Genomic DNA, 14,796 nt, shown 5'->3' with positions numbered 1-14,796 from the left:
CCCCCCTTTCTCCCCTCCCGCCGTGAGGCGCTGAGGGGCGGAGGGAGTGGGGAGGCACGGGGCGGCCGCACGCGCCGGGCGCAGAGGACGGCGGCGCCCTCAGCGGGGACGGGCGGCGGCCCTGGGGCCTGAGGAACTACCGGGCCCACAGCCAGGCCCTGCGCCCCCACACCCTCTTTTTTTGGGGAGGAAAGGGGGTTAAACCAGAAGTCTTTGACCAAAATTGCCGAATTTCAGTAATACAGGCTGGCAGGGGCCTCCCGCAGCTCCGGCCGCCGGGGTGGTTGGGAAACACTGGGCCGCACGTCCCTCCACCGGCGATAAAGCTACATCAAACATTGCACAACTCTTCCATAAATATTCACTTCATTTCTTTTTTTTTTTTTTTTTTTTTTTTTTTCCCCCCTTACTTTAAAGACGAGGTGGTTTTTGGCCACGCTCGAACCTGTCGTATTTGCTTTCCGCGGGCGTTTGCGTAAGGCAGCTCTATCGGCACTGGCATTTGTGCAAACCAGGTTTCAAAATCTTGACGTTCAAGTATTTGTAAAGACTTGATTTTGAGCTTTTTTCGACCCCCCCCCCCCCAGTGGATTACCTGATGAACCCTCCCAGAACCCCCTCGGCTCTCCAAATGGGTTTAGATTAATTAACCCCTACAACAGCAAAACCAACCAAAAATCGACACATTCAGCTTCTTCCCCACACGTCATGTTGGTCTAATAAATACTTCAGAAACACTTGCAATTTCCCGGCAGAGAGAACCTACGACTTCGATGAAAGATTGGTTGCTTTTTTCCATTATTCAGCTGAAGAAAACTTAGGGTTTTACAAAACCCAACAGATTTTAACCCCTGTGTCTCCAGGCGGACGCCGTGAGGGAGTAGGAGTGACCCGGAGGAAGGGCAGAGCGGCACAGAAAGCCACCAGTGACCCTGGCAGGACCCATTGCTGGTGGCCCAGGGGACTGTCTCTCCGGGCCACCGCTCTGCCGCGGCCCCGTTGCCACCCATTTCTGGGCCACAGCTGTGCTGTGACCTGGCTGCTGGGGGGTCACGGAGCACAGAAGGGGAGCCGCTGCTGCCGCCAGAAGCCTTAATGAATCCTTTTTGACAGGCTGCTGGGGCCGTGTCGGGGAGGAGGACATGGAGGGGTGACACCCCTACCCCCCCACGGTCCATCTGCTGCACCCCTCTAAGTCGGGGACCCACAGCAGCACTTAGCCCCCACCCCCCCCCCCCCCCCCCATACCCTTTCCCTTCCCATCACGCGCTGTGGCTTAAGTGGAAGAGCAACTTTTAAGATGTTGAGGGTTCTTCCATCTGCTCAAGTCAACCAGGGACAACCAGGAGTATCGCACCAAGGACCGACCCCTGCCATATGCTGGGGATTATCTCCAAGGAATGGATAGGGGTTGGCAGCACAAAGGTAAGCTGCTGTGGAAGGGGCAAGTCTGGAAGGATCATGTATAATGCTGCGTATAAAAGGATAATTTAACTAGCAGCACCGCCAAAGCGTTTTAATAACTTGAGCAAAAATTAAGTTTTCTAGATTGACCACCACCGGCCAAAACAGCTCATTCTCCGGAAAACCCCATCGGACAATCCATTCCTCCCCACAGCTACAGCGTGTTAATGAGCCACCCTCATTAACCTGAGCCACCCTGCAGACCTACCGAAGACACCCACCACCCCTCATCCTACTCCCCCCAGTTACTAACTTCATGTGGTCAGCCGTTTTGTAACCAATTTTTGTTTTCTTTCACAGAAACGGGTGCGCATGCCATCTGCAGAAGGTGTTTCTCGAAAGGTCCCTCCTGTTTCATACCTGTTCTGACGAGGTCTGTGAAAAAAAATTAACATGAAGTTGTTTAAATACACGCATCAGAACTTTGGATTTATGGCCTAACGTTTGGAGAAGTTAATAGAAATTACACAAAAATACACTGATTATTTGCCAAGGCCTCTTTTGACAAAACTTTCTTTAAAAGGCCCTTACTTTCTCAAATGAGATCATGTTCTAGGAGTCCTTAACCTTCTCCCATTTTGCCTTAAATTCATCTTGAGGCAAACAGAAGATTTAATGTGGGATTTTTTTTTTTTTTTATGATTTAAACATGGTCTCTCAGTATGACTGTACCTGCTGCAGCAGGCCAGGATACTGTTCTCATGAGCAACATTTTTTGCTTTTGCAGCAAATTTCACATGAACCAGAAAAAAAACCCAACTCTGAAACGAATCAGGGTCTCTATATAACTCATCTGAAAGCATTACTGGAGGTCTGCTACTTGTACTTACCTTCCTACTAGCATCTATTCAGAAACACAGTTCCAGGAACACAGGAACTAACGAAGACTGCTTTCCTATGGATTTATGCCTGTGATTAATTGCCTCTGTGTCTAAGGTACAAGCTCTAATTGAAGCTGGTCTCATGCCTGGAAACTTGGAAGTGCCTCTCCTTTATCTGGGTATCAGTACAGAACGCAGTTTTCTTCTGCGTTCTTCTCGTTCACCTGCACACTTATAAAAAAACCAAACTAAAAATGTAGGGACCCTGAGATTTACCAGATTTGGTTGAAATTAATTAGCTATTCTGAAGCTGAATGACAGAACGATCATGTATACCGTGCTTGAACAGGAAAGGGAGAAAGGGTAGTGCCTACTGCATCAAGCCTTGGTTAGTTTTACCACATCCTTTTAGTAGTAAAGCCCCTGTGAACTACTAATTAATCCTACACTTACTCAGATTAAAAGAAAAAAAAGAGCAGCCATGGCTCAAGATGGCAATTTTTTTAAAAATCCCAGCAGTATTGAGTATTTGTCAGAGCACTAAATAAGCCATTATTCTATTTTGTCAAAAGAATCACAATTTACAAGAAAAAGTGCTTTCTCCCTTTACCTTTCAAACAAACCAGACACAAAAGCAAACCACATTACTGGGCTTCAATTAAAATAGCCACTCAACAATTTTATCTTAAACTTTAGTCAGCTCACTGGACCAAAAAAAGAAAAATCCCAACACCCAGTACTTTCCATGTCTAGCATTTCTCTCAGTAACGACCTCAAACACAGAGAAGTTAATTTGGTTTAAGTACAGGTTTTCTCCTCTGAGTATTAAACTCTCCTCTGAGTATTAAACTCTTTGGGTGATGGGTATTTTTTTGTTGTTAGTGCCATAACCTTAATGCTCTTCCTTAAGCACTTGTTTTGGAAGCTCGCACAACCCGAGGTTGGAGTTACATGACATTTTCTTGATCTCCAAAACTTGTCTGGAACCGGCACATGAAAAATGCGATACGCTGTTCCGTTGTTAGAACATTTGACTATTGCAATACTTACTTGCCACTTCCCACATGCTCCGAGGGGACTTCCAAATAGAGCAGACATGCGGATACAATTGTTTTTTAATTCTGTTTTTGCAAGAAGTCACGTAATCACCTGTAACTTCAATTAGTCTTCCCTAAAAAGATGACAGTTGAAATTACTGAGTATTTTCCCTGCAATGGAAAGTTGCCTCTAGCTTTGTATTTTCCTCCTGACACGCTGGTTGTGCATCAGCATTTACCACAGTAATTCTTCAGCTCATAAAACACTCATTTTGGGGGAATCTTGGTTAAGCAAAGGAGTAATTGTTTTTGAAATAAAGCGACCATACACACTTACAAAAATCATGTCAGTTAATGAAATTTTAGTACTTTTCACTGGCTTTAAAAAAAAAAAATATCACTTCAGACATCTGAAGCAAGTCTCTTTCCTGATAACTTGAATTATTCAGTGGGATTTCATCTCTTCGTGGAACTTCCTTGAAAAAAATAGGAAAAATTTCATCTCTTCGTGGAACTTCCTTGAAAAAATAGGAAAATGTATCTTCACTGTCAACTTTGCAAGAGACAGCAAAAGGAGTTTAGACGATCCTTGTAAAAGCTTAGAGTTGAACAAGCCAAACCGACAAAAATATGCATTTTCCTAAGATGTGTACTTCGTTTCATTGCAACTTGGTGGCTTTGTACTTTTAGTATTAGTCACGTAGTATGAAATCACACTCATTTAAGAGCTGATGAGCAATCAAAATCTGTCATGATCACTCATGGGTTTTTTATTTTTTTTTTTGCAAAAGGGACTATACATCCTCGGCCTGCGACGTAAACACACTTTCACTTTGAACAGAAGTCAGCTTTGAAAGCATTTTTGTCTCATCCTAGATGTCAGCAAATAAATATTCTTTTCATCCTAGCTTCTGATGGAGTTTGTTTAGTTATATGGGAATAGGGAATAAGTTGCAGAACTGTAAAGAACTCAGACTGAAATCAATATTCTGAAGCACAAGACATCCATAATGGTCTGATAATTACAATATAAACTATACTATCAGTCAATTTACAATCATGCTTTCTAAAATGCCTACTAAAGCAGTCCAGACATCCCTCTGCATTTACCAGATTTGTCCTTTAGGCAAATAGGGCTACATTTACAGAGACAGCCGATGCCTTTTGCTGGATAAACTCAGAGCTGTGGAAGAGAGAGGGGGTTAAAAAAAATCCAACAAACACCAAACAAACAGGGAAGCAATAAATTTTCACTCTATTGTGAACTCAGCCTGGATCCTCACACTGCTGCCTAGGCTGAACGGCCGAGTTCCAGAAGCTCCTTGTGTTCTGGATTTTCTTGCAAGGGAGAAAAGGAGAAAGAAACCATAGGCACAGAGGCAGAAAGGGAAGGATATTCAAGGTTACCTGAGAAGGAAGCAGATTTGATGTTATGTCAGCCTTGTTTCAGACACGGCGTTGAACTGCCCTGCAAGTTTCATGACTCCTTTCCCTACGAGCGCACGAAAGAAAAAAAGGCTGCCAGAAGTGGTAGCAAAAATCTTACAGAAGCCTTTTTGAATTTAACAGAGCTTAAATTCTTTCCCATTTATATGTCGAAATTAAGAAAATCACCACCAGCGTGCACCATATCTTGCCATTTGTACTTACAGTTCACAAAATAAGTATAAAATTCACTGTATTGCAGGCACCCTATCATTCCTGATGTCTCTCTGTATCTTAGAGGAATACGTAGAGGGGAAATATATTAAGTGATGCATATTTAACTAAGACCTCTTTGGATTAGCAAAGAAATGACAGTGCAAGTTAAAAAATAAAGCTTCTTTTTTTTATATAAAAAAAACAACCAATGCAGAAATGAAGCTGCCCAGACAGAGCAGCTGAATTAGACTGAGACACACCGATGAAGCAGTAGGAAGACAAGCTGATTTTACACTGACTGGTCCTCCCAAAGTCAGACCAGTTCTAGGCACACGTCAGTTCCGCACAGTGACTCTGCAAGTTTCAGCCATACAAATTCTTACACCTGCTGAAGACTTGAGCCAAGATACCAGGCGTGTAAAAGCACATAAGTTTTAAGAACATAATATAACAGGATATATGTTTCTGTTTAAATGCTTAACTACATAAATGCATGCTTGCCAAATACCTTTCCTGTTAAGCCAAGTAGTCTCTACAAATTGCTCTAACTAGACACAGCTTCCTCGGTAAAGGAATGCACCCAGCTAGATGTTTTGTACCATAAGGTACAGATATAGACATATATATATATACACACGTGCATTTGACATACACAGTTTAAGAGTTATGAACAAATTATACCAATTCCTACCTGTAACATGGAGACCGATGCACACTAAGGAGGCGGGAAGAGCATCTTTTTAAATATCTTAACATGCAACTGCTCATTTAATGAGAATGGAGGATGGGGAGGGAACCAGAGGGGAACACCCACAGTCGTTCAAACCTGTGGGCTTCAAACCGCAGTTTATAGCAATTTTAGGGGAAATTTCCCAGAGGGACAGTAGATATTTAATTATTCAACTCAACGTTAACGTTCCCTTTATAATACTTTGAAACTGCCTGGTGCTCTGGCTTTACCCTAATGCATCTGCTGCCCAATTCAGTGGGTCTGTTCACACACAGCAAAGCACGAAGACAAGTTTCCTGCGGATTTGTAATTTGGAAGGAATCTCCGATACTGCAAACAAACACTGCCAAATAAAACAGACTGTTAGGTCACTGCGAGAGATGACAGCTCACGTCAATACTCGTATCCTCCTGAAGCAGGATGTACTGCTGCAACACCTTCCAGTTGTGAGTGATATCTCTATTAGGACCCGTAGCACTGGCGTGTTTCTTCGGTCCAGCTGTATTATACGGACTGAACTTGCAAGTATCTATATGGTATTTCATAATTTAATACCAAGTTACTAATGAAGCTTTAATTGAGGAAGCGATGTTTAATTACTACAGTAGCTAGGGATTATCTCATGTCCAAGTTTAATACAAAAGCAATTTTTAAATTTCACTGAAGACTCACACCAACTGCATGGTTTCACGTGACTGAGTTAATATGCCTTCAAGTTTGACAAATTTAGCAAAGTGATGTAATTTTTCCCCAAACCAGATGCTTTGAAAGCACTCGTTGAAATCATAAGCTCGGTGGTCTCCTACTGTGGAGGTGACATTGGAATGTCTTTAACATCCCCCTGCCTGCACCCTCCTCTCTTTAGGGGTTTGAGAATCCGAGAAGGATAGTGAGTAGTAGGTAGGGTCGCTCATGGGCAGGCAGAGCCTGTCAGACACAGAAATGTACTCTCTGCATGTCCAGTGACTTGCTTGATTCAGGTTCAGGCTCTACAGAAAACAACGGAGTTCCTGGTGGATCTCTTCCCCTGGCACAGCCAATGCTAACGCGCTCCAGAAACCAATCAGTCTTTCCCCCCTTCTCTACCTCCCTGCTAGTTCAGGTCTCTCCCCCAGGACCAGCTTGTGGAAGTAAATATTTGGCATTTTATAACAAAACCATACACTATCCCTTTCCCAAGAAGTCTCAAAGGAATAAGCTTGATTATATGCACTCTAAAACGAATGAGAGTACTTGAAAAAAAGAACACCATCCCATGTTGTATTATCTTTTCTTATTAAAAAAAGCCAAGAGGAAACCCTCGGTAAGAGTGGAGCATATTAATTATGACAAGACATTATGACACACCAGCTGAGATTTAAAGGCCACTAATAACACTTTTTGTAGCAATTAGTGCAAGATAGTTATCCCATATAAACAAACATTTGATGGTAGGCTTCGGTGATAAACAATTCACTTGATGACATTTACATATAAATACACATAAATAAAAACCTACGTAATTTAGGTTTGTAGTTAACAAAAAATACGGTCTGAAATGAATTAAATATAATTTTATCTAGTTGGATCAAAGCGCTTCCTCTAATGACACTCAAGCACATGGGATGTGAAAAGAGTAATTGTACAATTCTCAATTTAGTAAAGCACTACTCTATAAATAAACAGAATCATGAGAACAGCTCTTATATTTTAATGTAAAGTATAAAATCAGGTATTTACATTTACATACACTTTACTGAACTACATTGGGTAGCTCACAGTAAAAAAACATCCCTTTTTGAAAAGTCTTTTCAAAAATACATCAACTGCAGATATGATCAAAAGTTACTAAGTTAGCAGCTGACATAACATCTGTAGGAAAAATATATTTTAGGAAAATACCTGGAAAAATCTAAACACCAATAAACACTTTAAAACTATTTTTGAAGTAAAAATTGTAGCAAAAAACCAGAATAAGCTAGCTAAGATAACAGGAACTATTGCATACTGCTCTTTAAGAGCCATGTAGCGACTTACAACAGAAGCAGCAGATATGGTAGGAGTTATGTGGTGTAACAAAGTGGAAACCGGAGGAAAATAGAAAACCAGTTACGAAACTTCTCTCTCTGTTTATTACTTTTTTTACTGGGAGAAGTATAAGAAAAGGATGAGAGATTCCCTCTCATTGAGCATATCCTCCATCAAAGGCTAAAAGAAACTGGAAAAAGGAACCCAATTTCAAGAGCCTTGGACTTCAAACTTAAAAACATTTACCATATGTACTTAACAGTTCAATGGACAATAAATTGGATTATTACACTACAAGTTGCAGGTTAACTTTAAGAGTTAACACTATTTTGCAATATGAAGTGCTTTTAAAAAATATATATCTATATAATATATAGATATTTGTAAAATACACGTGCAGATTTGATAGAACAAATTGTGGAAATAGCTTTCTTGAGTCTTTTTTCCCAATTAACAGATCTTTATCTCGTACACAAGGAGCTTCAGGATTCAACAAGGATTTCCACAATATGATCAAGGTCATTAAGATCAGATTTGCAATTAGGGCTAGAAGTTGCCGTTGTTGGAGAAGAAAACGTTTCAAGCCCATCACAGTGTCCCATTTTTGTGTTGCTCATCATGCCTGTTAACATAGTATCAAGATCATAGTAAGAATTGTCAACTTCTGAAAATAGATCTTCAACAGAATTAGGACTTTTATTCTCCAGTGTCTCAAATATTTGATCTAATGATTTTTGAAAGTTTCCTTTATTTTCTTGTGGATTCTCCATTTCCCACACATTGCTCTGCAGGTTTCTTGGGGCTTGCACTGAAGAGGCTGTTGACATAGTCTCTGAACTATCTTGTGCCTGGTCACTCTCAAAGTCTTTATTGAAAGTACTATAGCCTGGAACGTGCTTTCCCTCAGCTTGTTCCCTAGATGAACGACAGAGGATGTCTGTTGAAACAAGACGATCCAGGGATGCCTGTCCTGTACTCTGTGTATTTATCATCTGCCAAGTCCCATCCTGAGTCATTTCCTCTTGGATCTGCCGTACCGTGTTGGCTATAAGTACCGAACGACAAAGGTTAGGTTCAACCAGCATGTGACACAGCTGAAGTTTAACCAAGGACATATCTAAAAGTGACTGCCGCTGAAGATTATATGAAGGAATAGCCTTAATACCAGCCAGAGTTCCTTCAATATCTTCTTCGCCATCAAAACATTTTCTCTTTAATCCTCGCACAAACATTGTGTCCTGTTAAAAAAAAAAAAACAAAACAAAAAAATGTCTTGTACAACATAAAACAGCTCAGGAGGGAGGTGAAAAAAAGACTAAAAAACAAAACAGAAACTTTAATCTTAAATTTAAACAGCAAATTCTTTTAAGATAGAAACATCAGAATTGTCATACCAGGTTATAGAATGGCCAGTGTGGTACAACAGGGGTCAGGAACATATGGACTGGGTCCCAAAGACGGCACTCGGGAACCAAGGGTGAGCAGGTCCACAAGTCATGGCATCGGAGAGAGGCAGGAGCTCCCAGCTCCTGGCTCCCATTAAGTTCCACACTTGATGGAAGTCAGGAGCTGCTGCTTCGCACAGAAGCAAACATCTCAACGGCTGTATTTCACCTATTGGAGAGGCAGTTTCTCCTCGCTCCTCCTGAGTTTCTACTGGCATGCTTAACCTCTAATTTTGGAAATAAAAATACAACCCAGCACACCATCTTTAAAAGATTTGACCCCTCCAGAACATCAACATTCCTAACCGAGTAACATGAAAAAAATACCATGGGCAGCATTCTTGAAACGGTTAGCTTATTTTGGCTAAAGTAAGATCTAGATTTGTTCCATATAACTTGAGACATTCGACTGAGGTGCCTAAAGCAATCCTTCTGGTTCCCTTACTCAGGTGAGTCAATGAACTGTGTCATTCCAGGCTAAATTGTGGAAGTCCAGTAAGGATAGGCACAGTCATCCTTCTGTATGAGCTTCTGTACTTCTTTCCCAGTTGACTGTAAGAAAGCAAAATTCCCGCATTCCTAGTTTAGGTTCACCAGCTAAAAATATGTGCATCCAGGCTTCTTATTATTTACAGCTAGAAATCATTCGCTGAATTTTCCAAGGTATGACTTTCAAGCACTAGTCTCCAGATCTTCTTCTGAATTGCACTAATTTTGACAACAGTGCCCCACGCAAATATTGCAGCTGATCTCTTGAAATACAAGGTAACTTCTTTTTTTTTTCTGATGCAGCAGATGTCACTTCTTTTAGTCTTATAAAAATTAGGCTCTAAATGAAAGCTTGTACCTGATCTTTGCTTTTATGCACCTTTGTTATGTCCCTTTTAAGTCCTCTGTCCTTAGGATTCCATTTGCTTAATATTTGCCGTAACCCAAACAAAACAAAGTTTTTCAAATAAAAGCCGATAAAACAAAATACTATTGCAGTGTCTTTCTTTATTACTTTCCATTTCCCTTGGTAAGTCCTAACCTCTGCCTTGCTTTTCTGGTTGCTATGCTGTGTTCCACATGTGTTCCAAAGAGCTCGCTCTCAGCTTTTTCAGAGTCACGAAAAATGCACCAAAGTGAAACAACATTATTCTTTTTGAAATATGTTACATACTTATCTGCTCTGAAAACCTGGGGATAGCACAGTAGTTACATAAAGATTTGGTCTGACTCTGTACACCACTTCTTACGCTGCTGTATAGATCCGTGGAATAACCTTTTTTTTTTTTTTTTTGGATCTGCTGACTCTTTCAGAGTTCTTTCCACTGAAGGTACAAAACTCTTTAGAAATTATAGTATGCAGAGACCACAGTACAGAATATATGAACTTGTTCTTACAGTCATTCTTCATAGACTTCTTAAAAGCTATGGATTACCAACATATTAAATGCTTTGGAAGTTTCTTTTACGATTTCCTCCCATAAATTAACATATTTGCAGTATTCCCATTTTTAATACAACCCAAGCTTTTGCTTGATAGTGCCTTTCCTAGATTCTTAGATATTCCTGCAGCTTCCTATCAGCGGATATACCATTTTATTTTTTTCTACAAAGTTGTATGTACAGTAATTTCTAAACACACCCCTCTATATGAAACTTGACCTCTAGAGACATCTTTTGGGACTACTCATCAACCATGTATGATTATGTCATCAAACACTAAACACTCTGTACAGAGTTTGAAGCTTCTTTTATTATACCTTATATTCCTGTGAAGAATAATTAAAACTTCAATTGAATATTATCCTGTTTTTCATAGTTTTGCTATTCTAAGGAACACCAACAGAAGAACAGAACACAGAAGCAAACTTCAAAACCTCAATACATCACACACACTTGGGTGTGTAGAAGGAAAGGAAAAAATATTTATAGATTCTTTCGCCGCTTTCAGTGATTTTTTTTTCCTGTAACACTTACTTCCAATTATTATCTTACATCGTAAACTTGCTCCTGACACTGCACAAAGTATTAGGCTACAGTTTAATTTAAGAAGCAAAAAGTTACATACCAGTAACTGTGTTTGATGTAGTCCTTCCTCTTCTCCCATGCTACTGAGCAAGAGTCCATACAGTAAGAGTTAGAGCACCACCTATCAAGTAGCAGGAAGCAAGATGTCAGCCAAGTACAGGAGAGGCAGAACAAAACAGATTCCCCATTTCAGAAACTTATACACCTCTCTCTTCAATTGCTTCAGTATCTCTATTCTCACAACACTCCTACAAAGTTGAATAGTACTATTAAACCCAATTTATACAAAGGTGATTTGCCCAACAATACACACAAAATCTGACAGAGAAGGAAACTGCCAGTTGAAGCCCACGTCCCAGGCTATTACCTGACCTTTGGACCAGCCTCTCCCTTATCCCTACACCTTTGCCATTTAAAGAACAAACAAAATCTGTAGTGATCATCTGAAAAATTTAAACGTGCATAAAAGCATACAGAAAGCAAGTCTTTGTTGCTTTAATCACAGAACGATTCAGTTTTCACCTTTGTTGTACAAACCCATGTATCTCGGTAGCTTCAAGAGAAAAAGAGCAAGCACACACAAATACAAAACCGAAACATAGCAAAACCAGGGAGAGTTTTCCTTTACCAGCACAGAAACTTTATGACTAAGATTTACTTTGCAAGATGACAAGAACGAAAGTAATGACAGTCATTAAATTGTTTTAATTATAAAGGCCGAGTTTGTGAAACACATTTAAGACAAAGTAAGATTTGATATACCAAATATAACTACCAAACACGTGCAACAATTCCTTTGATTACCGAAACCTAAAAGAATGCTGCGTTTCAACAGGCTACAAAAACTTATAAGATAAAATATGAAAACAATTCAGATACTTTTCTAGACATGTCTGTACAGTACAAGACAGTTCAATGTCTCCAACTGAAGTACGTACCTAGAAAAGAAACAAGTAAAGAGGATGCATATGGACATCTATTTTTATTTTCTATTGTGTGGTAATAAAAAAAATTTTGAAGCATACTCGATCTCAAAATTGGGGAGGAAGGAGATGGTTGAAAAAGGACTTGGGCTGCGGGGGAGGCGCAGAAAACATGCTTTTCTCAAGAAAATGCATACTTGTTAAAATACCACAACAAAAAACCCCACCTTAAACACTCTCAAGCCAAGATCTTTTGACACGATCCCAAAATATTCAGACTAAAATGCTGTTATGTCACGGAAACTGTATTTCAAACAACTCATGGTCTCAATCTCTTTTAGAAACGGAGCTCAGAGCAACATTCAAGACAGGGTAATAAGGCGTATGAACTACAACTCCAGTGAGACACCATAATATCAAATCAATCAAGTATTTCTTATTTCTGTCAAACACCTTATAATCCTATAGAAGTTCAGAAGTTTTTGCTCCCTGAGCATACTTTCAAAACACTCTATAAATGAAGGGCAATCTCTTTGAGAGCCTGTATATAGTAATTATTTGAGTCCCCAAATTCCTACTACATATGCTTTTAGTTTAATGTAGGTGACAAGGGCATAAACTTTGTTTAAAAAACCCCAAACAAACAAAAACCCGCAGAAAACCCCTCAACAACTACAAATTAAGATGTTGAAGTCATGAGAACAATAAATGAAAATATTTTCTGGCACTATTTTGGATATCTGACAATTTTAGAGGAAGAGGCTTTGGCTGTTTGCCTCCCAAAACAGCAGACTGATACAGCGCTGATGGGAATGCACGAGTTCTTGGTAAAAGAGCCACTATCACGTCCACTAAACTAAAAGACATGGGGAACGTTGGCAGACCAGTCCAGTGTGTAATCTTTTAACGTACTAAAGAAGGAAACAGTTTTCCCATGCAATATAGTAAGGCATAAGACCTGCTGCATGTGATTCTAGGTTCTTTCCTAGAGCCATAAACAAACCATGTGGACCTCTGCTAACATAAACTTAAGGAATATGCCCATCACAGCAATTATTTCTTCAGATTCTACTAACTGGCATGTGAGCGTGCCTCAGAACCTGTTCGCAGAAAAAAAAAAAAAAAAAAAATTAACTTCACAGCCACTATCAGATGCACTTGAAACCTTGCAAATAAACAACCTTCCCCAGACTTCCCTGCACTATCTCCAAAAAGCACTCATCTCAAGAGAATACTAAATTTAAAACCTAATTAACTAAAATCTAAGTATGTTTCTCTATTGATTTACATATTAACATATTCAAAAAGGTATCAGCCATTGTGTAAAACCTCTTGGTACGTGACAGTAATATTGCTGCTGCTTTAGAAGCAAGATGTGCAAAATTCCCTGATAATTTCAAGCAGCATCTGTCTCTGTCCAAGAGGCACTATCTAGACTGGCTATATCATCTCCCTTCTATCACTGGTATCCGAGTGTCAGGAGCTCAAACTTAGTACGTTAAACTTAAGCACTGTTTGAAATAGCTGTACAAAAAAAGCTGTCGAGACGACAGCTATCTGTAGCATATAGTACAGTATGAAAAAAGGAGTTTTTATGAGTTTTGGTAGCTTGTTATTTTGATTTTCTTTTTTAATAGTAGTCCAGGGAGCACAGTATGATGCAATTCGTAAAAGTTTTGCTTTTGGGATGGACAAACTCCCAGTCTGCTTTACAAATAAGGTGCTTGAAATTTGATCCAATTCTTACTGGAGCATCAACTTACACATTCCAGATTCACAGTCATTTCAGACTCATGTATTAATATGCTGCCAAAAATACACTTAAGTACCCAAGGGAAAAAGTCGCTTCCTAAGAGCTGAGGTAACAGAGAAGATGGGAGATTGTAGCACTGTTCATCTTTAGGAGAAAGCAGACAAGAACTACCTAGGTCAGTGCTGGAGGCTCACTTAAGCAAGGTGGTTTTTCTTTTTGTGCAGCCACAAGTAGTGATGACAGTTAGCAAGGGATGCTAAGAAGGTACAGCATCTCCCCTCTACCACTCTAGACTCCCCCTCCCCTCCAAAATTGTCCTTTACAACAGCTGTGGGGAGAAATCAAAGCTATGTGTAACGCCGAAAAGAAGATGGTGAGTCAGGTACTCCTCTTTAGACACGCGTATGGTTGTGCGGAGTTATAAAGCGGGCTGCAGACACAGCAGAGGGCTGGCAGGGCCAAAACCACCCCTCTTCGGACCGGGACAAAGGCACCTAACAAAGCACCGGGGTTTGGTCCGCCCCCCGGGCGTAGGGGGCTGGCAGGCACCTCTCCAGGGCAGGAGGGCTTCAGGATGGGGCACTACCTCCCGAGGACGGGACGCGAAGGGCAGCTGCAGGCCCAGGGCAACGATAAGGCGGTACCAGGAGTGGAAACGACGACGCCGACGGTGACGGTATCCAGCGGCCGGGGCGGCTGAGCGGGGCAGGAGGCGGCCGGAGCCGGCGGGGAGAGGCGTGAGGCGCGGACGGGGCGCGGAGGGAGGGAGGGAGGGCGGCAGGGGACCGAGGGGGCGTCGAGCGGCGGCGACGTGTGCTCTGGGGGAGCCGGGGGAGATCCCCAGCCACGGCACACCGGCGGTGGGAGGGCACCGGACGGGTGCCCGGGGGTGGGAAGGCGCAGGCGATAGAGGCGGCGCGGGCGATGGAGGCAGCGCGGCTGGGGAAGGGACTTACCGC

General features: G+C 41.2%; 1 protein-coding gene across 1 annotated transcript; it reads right to left on the bottom strand.

The window, feature by feature from the left end:
- Positions 1-6,951: 6,951 nt before the first annotated feature.
- LOC106893560 (cell division cycle-associated protein 4-like) lies at positions 6,952-14,481 on the bottom strand. Its single transcript, XM_014951630.1, is given in 4 exon segments — positions 6,952-8,938; positions 9,095-9,201; positions 9,204-9,372; positions 11,202-14,481. Coding segments are annotated over 4 exon segments (1,071 nt in total). The 5' UTR covers positions 11,241-14,481; the 3' UTR covers positions 6,952-8,182.
- Between the last annotated feature and the right edge of the window lie 315 nt (positions 14,482-14,796).

The sequence above is a fragment of the Calidris pugnax genome, unplaced genomic scaffold (assembly GCF_001431845.1).
Source record: "Calidris pugnax isolate Ruff unplaced genomic scaffold, ASM143184v1 scaffold183, whole genome shotgun sequence".
Lineage (NCBI taxonomy): Eukaryota > Metazoa > Chordata > Aves > Charadriiformes > Scolopacidae > Calidris > Calidris pugnax.
This window is presented reverse-complemented; position numbering and strand designations above follow the sequence as displayed.